The 5,187-nt window shown below is 34.8% G+C and overlaps 1 protein-coding gene across 1 annotated transcript; it reads right to left on the bottom strand.

Annotated features, from left to right (window-relative positions):
* Positions 1 to 1,389: 1,389 nt before the first annotated feature.
* Positions 1,390 to 5,187, bottom strand: LOC145977368 (uncharacterized). The gene is made up of 2 exons (XM_083109293.1): positions 5,068 to 5,187; positions 1,390 to 4,762 (listed from the first exon to the last, which is right to left on the bottom strand). The coding sequence occupies exon 2, from the start codon at positions 4,711 to 4,713 to the stop codon at positions 1,885 to 1,887; it is 2,829 nt and encodes a 942-aa protein (XP_082965419.1). The 5' UTR covers positions 4,714 to 4,762; positions 5,068 to 5,187; the 3' UTR covers positions 1,390 to 1,884.

The raw sequence follows: 5,187 nt of genomic DNA, 5'->3' as shown, positions 1-5,187 counted from the left end.
CTTTGCGTCACATCTGTCATTGGTCAATTTCTGCATGTTACAAAATCTTTATTTATGTTCCACTTGACGATCGTAAAGCCCTTTGCACAATGCTAGGCAACAGGCAATAAGAACAGAAATAGTATCTATTCTCTGCTCCTATTAGCGAATATTTTCTGTTCCGCGTATTTATTGGTGAATAGTTTCTATTCCTTATTTCTATTGCCTAGCATTGTGCAAGGGGCTTAACGCTTACGATCATCTATCTTTGTTTAAATTTCAGTGAACAAGGATAAAAAATATTCTAGAAGCGATCAAGTGGAAATCAAAATATAACTCAACAAATTACTTGCATCACATATAAACACATTTGAAATTATTTTATATAAAATTGTTTATTTTTTAAATGTTTCTTTTACTTTCATATATTTTTTTTAATTTTGTTATAATACTATTATATTTTTATATTCTTATTTTATACTTTTTTTGGTTGTTCCTGAATTATCAATCTTAATGAAATTATATGATATATAATGATATACAACAGTGATAAGATATAATCAAATATGTATGAATAAATAATAAGTACATATATAATAAATAAAGAATAAATTTTACAAAATAAAATACATTTTATTTTCTTATTGCACACTCTCTTCATTACAGTTTCAATATCATTCGATTCTATTTGGATATGACTCTTTGTTGGTAACATAAGTTGCACAAACAGAAAATGTATATATATAAAATTGTAATATATGCCAGATTACAGATCTTATTTATTTTTTCAGGATGTGCTTTTTCTTTTAATGGTATAGATGAATATATCTACTTGATTTTACATACATAATCCATTCTTTAGAATTATCTTATCACATATATAATACCTAAATGCATGAAAGCAATTTGTAATGTTTATTAATGTCCTGGAAGAGGAAAGATCATATATATTTTGTGCTAATCTATATTAATCATTAAAAATTCATTGTCTTACAAAACATGTGGAAATTAATGTAGAGATAAAAGGCAATCATTCAAATAATAATTATAATAGTGTCTTTTTAAATAGTAATTAGAAGAAAAACTAGCTTTAGAAGCTTTAAAAGTAAAAATAATTCATGTTTTTATTCTATAGAAAAATTTCCTTCGAGATATATTTAAATTTACAGACAAAGATAAATGTAATTAGAATTTCTAAATTGATTTGCTATAGCTCTAATTTCTTGATAAAAAAATGTATTTTGAAACAAAAAAAAAGATGATTTTTATAACAGAAATGTTTTTTCTAACAGAATGTGTTTTTGTATAGATTTACAATACACATTTATTTGAAACTATCTAAATATTCTTATGATAATTTCTTACTTGATAAAAATAAAAAAATTACACAATTCCATATCAAATTATAATGTAATATTATGTCTGAGAAAATTATATTAATTTTATAAATATTTAACTGTACCATAATAAGCTATTAAACGTTTCTGATACTATCTTATAAAAAAAGATAATTAAATTTGAAATTATAAATCTATATAAATTAAAAAATACGATATTTTTAGTTATAGTATTTTCTAATGAAATTAAATATCTTATATAATTAAACAAAATATGCATTTTTTGTAAATTAACTTTATGCACATCAACTTTGTAACAAATGTGCATAATATTACATCTCTTTTGACAAAAACTAGTCTTCTACTTCTTTAAAATGTTACATATAAACAGCGCTATAAATAAATTCTGTGTGATATGATTTTGTTAATGGTAATGGATTTATCGTATGTACACTTGTATGTACTTTCTACAGAGTTGCATTAATAGCGTGTGAAATATCACAAGCAATGCAATGAACAACAAAGTGTTTCTATTACTTATACGTGAACTTTATGATAGTTCTATTAATTATATGTGAACCTTAATATGCTCCTTCAACATATTTTTGTCAGCAAAAGTTTCTTCACAAATCTCACAAGTAAAATCCTCTCCATCGTCGCTGTCATGTTGATATTGTACAACTTGAATAACATGAGATGTCCCTTCTTGAGATGTTCCTATTAAAGTATCTTGTTCATCTTGATCTTTTTCCTCCTTTAAGGTTTGCTGAGTTATTACATCCATAGGTATATCTGTATTGCTCACTTGTATGATTTGACTGGAGTAATTTTCATGACTCTGAGGATTCGGTATTGCTAGAACAGGTAACGATTCGTTCTGCTTTGATATTATATTTAAAGTATTATTCTGTTTAGAAGACTGAATTAAGTGCATCGTAGATATATTGTTTTGTCTAATGGTTTCATCGAGCGCATTATCTACGGATTCTGTCGATACAATGTGCGCCGCATCGTTTTGCTTATCCATAGCAATCATATCGAGAGGATCCCGGTGATTCTGATCAACTTGAAGTACGTGAATGTTCTCGTCTTCCTTGCCTTCCACGATGAATCGTATATTGCTGTGCTTAAATTCGGATATCGCTATGAATCCGTCGCCACGTTTTTCCGCGGTGACCACAACGAAGGCGTTGTTTTGCTTCTCATTTATAACGTGCAAATCGTCCGACTTATTAGATGTATCGGTAATAGATAATAAGGCTTCATTTTGCTCCGTCTTGGAGATGAAATGCTCCAAGGCAGCATTTTGCTTTGCCCGCGAGTTACACGACGACGATGATTTCGATGATTTCTTCTTCGTTGAAGACTTTGATTTTGGAGAAGCGTCGTTGTTAGTCTTTGCCTTTGCTTCAGCTATCATCTGATCCGAATGCTTAACGATGTGCGCGCAGAGTTCATCGCGATCTTGATTCAAAGCACCGCACAGAGGACATGGATACGGTGGACTACTCGCTTCCGTTTCGTTCTTTCCCGCGGCATGGACCCATCGGACATGTTCGCGTAAGACTACTTTCTGATTGAAAGCCCTCGAGCATAGCGGACACACGTGCGGTCTCTCTCCAGTGTGGATCCGTTCGTGTTTCCTCAAGGTTCCACCATCTCGAAAGGCTTTCCAGCAAAACTTGCAGCCATACGGTCGTTCACCGGTATGCGTACGATTGTGTATTAAATATCCTTGGCGAGACGAAAAGGTTTTCGAGCAGGTATCGCATTGAAAATGCGCCGGACTTCCAGCATGCGTTCTACCGTGTTCCCAGAGTCCTTGTCGCGAGACGAAACTCTTTCCGCATTCAGCGCAAGTGAACGGCGAATCCCCAGGATGCGCCGACAGTCTATGTTCATCCAGCTCGTTTTGCTTCTCAAATTGCGAACCGCATACTTCGCACGAGTGTGTCTTCTTCCGGTGGATCCACTGGTGACGAAACATCTTCTGCTTGGTCGTGAACTTCTTTCCGCATTCGGAACAAGCGTGCTTGCCCCATTTGCTATTGGGCACGCCTTGTTCTATGTTGTTCTGCATTATCTTCTTAGCGCAGGTAGTCTGATGAGTCGCTAAATGATTTCCGTCCTGAAACTGCTTGTCACAGTACTCGCACTCGATCGGCATGTTCCAATTTTTAGAAGTGTGAATCTTCTCATGAGACGCCAAAGCAGTCGCGCGTGAAAAATTGATTCCACAATGCTTGCACGTATACTGTTTACTATTTGCTTCGACTTTTCCATAATTTTTTCTGTTGGCGTTATACGAAAGCGTCTCGACTTTGACTATTCCATCGGGAGTATTGAATGAATTTATCGATATATCGTATTGTTGACTGTTGTTAATTGGATTACTAATATTATTTTGCTCTGCGTACTCACTGAATTGTGTCACTTCACCATTAGGCATTACTGTGAATTCCTGCAGTGTATCCATCTTCTCCTGATGATTCGATATTGTAGTAACTGTCGATTGTTCATTATGAAAATTGTATGACGGCCATTGAACTTGACATACATCATAATTTTGTATAGACTGAACAGATGAAGAAGATGGCATCTGAGATGTATTTTGCGAATCAGATGCATTCTCCCATTTTCTAAACGTTTCCACTGATTGAGCTATGTTGTTCCCTTGTGACTGCATGATCGCTCGTCCTGCGACATATGTATGTATCTTCATGTGGTTAGATAAACTGGAGGGCCTCTGAAAGTCTGAACCACAGATGGTGCATTTGTGTGGACGTTCAACCTGATGCACCTGCTGCATATGTGCTTGCAGACTGCTTTTAGAACGAAACAAATTTCCACACGTCCTACATGCATGAGGACGATCCACCTGATGACATACCATATGATTATTCAGATCAATTTTTCTTTCAAATCTCTCTCCACAAGTAGTGCAGGATAGCTTAGATGCTGTACATACAGACCGATGTTTAACCATCTCTTCTTGAGTAAAGAGACACTTACAGATTGGACAGTTGATTTTCTTGTTTTCGTAACATGGATACATACCGCCTAGTTGCCGCAGGGCTTCCACAGCCATGGACTCGTCATCACCTGATGTATACTGCTGCTGCTCCTCTTGCTTGATATACATCGGATACACCACTTGATTGTCATCTTCTTCATCCGACTGTTCAGTGAGAATTTCAACGGCATCTTGTGACTCAGCAATATCGATATTGTTAGCGTTACTGACTGAGACTTCTGTAAGATCCTCCTGAAGAACGCATTTGTCGACGCATTCGACGGGTTCGCATATTTCCTCGTGAGATATCATATTCTCTTGTATAGCATCATGCACACCGTCGAGAGGAAACGTCACATACTGTTCGTTCTCGTGAGTTTCCATTGCATTCGCCGCTTACTTATGTTTCATCAATGTTACATCAACATGAGACCTATTGTAACATACACGAGGTAATGCTCGAGAAAACCTAGTTTCACCTCAAGCTAAATCTTGTAGGTTAAGTTGGGTCTTATCATTGCTAGCAAGACAAACTGTCGTGAATTTGAGTGTTAACATACTACGTATGTTAATATATATATATTATCACGCCACGACAATTACCATGCTCGATTTAGAGTTAATAAATAAAGTATATTCTCTCCTTTCTTCTGCAAGCATAGATACTGATACCGTCTTGCTCACATAGAGAAGTACTTTTATATACGTTTTATGTAATATTTTTCTTAAAGTAATTACAAATCCTCATAATAACGTAGAATCCTATGAATTCTCCAAATAATTATTTGAATTCAATTTCCAAATGACTCAAAAACACCGTATGAGAGGTACAATACTGCGAGGTTATTTGCAAAGCAG

Source organism: Camponotus vicinus, unplaced genomic scaffold (genome assembly GCF_025532165.1).
Source record: "Camponotus vicinus isolate PSW18456_S1 unplaced genomic scaffold, iyCamVici1.0 SCAF_9, whole genome shotgun sequence".
NCBI classification, from domain to species: domain Eukaryota; kingdom Metazoa; phylum Arthropoda; class Insecta; order Hymenoptera; family Formicidae; genus Camponotus; species Camponotus vicinus.
This window is presented reverse-complemented; position numbering and strand designations above follow the sequence as displayed.

Coding starts and splice junctions, on each gene's coding strand:
- LOC145977368 (XM_083109293.1), bottom strand. CDS start 4,713: ATGGAAACTCACGAGAACGAACAGTATGTGACGTTTCCTCTCGACGGT.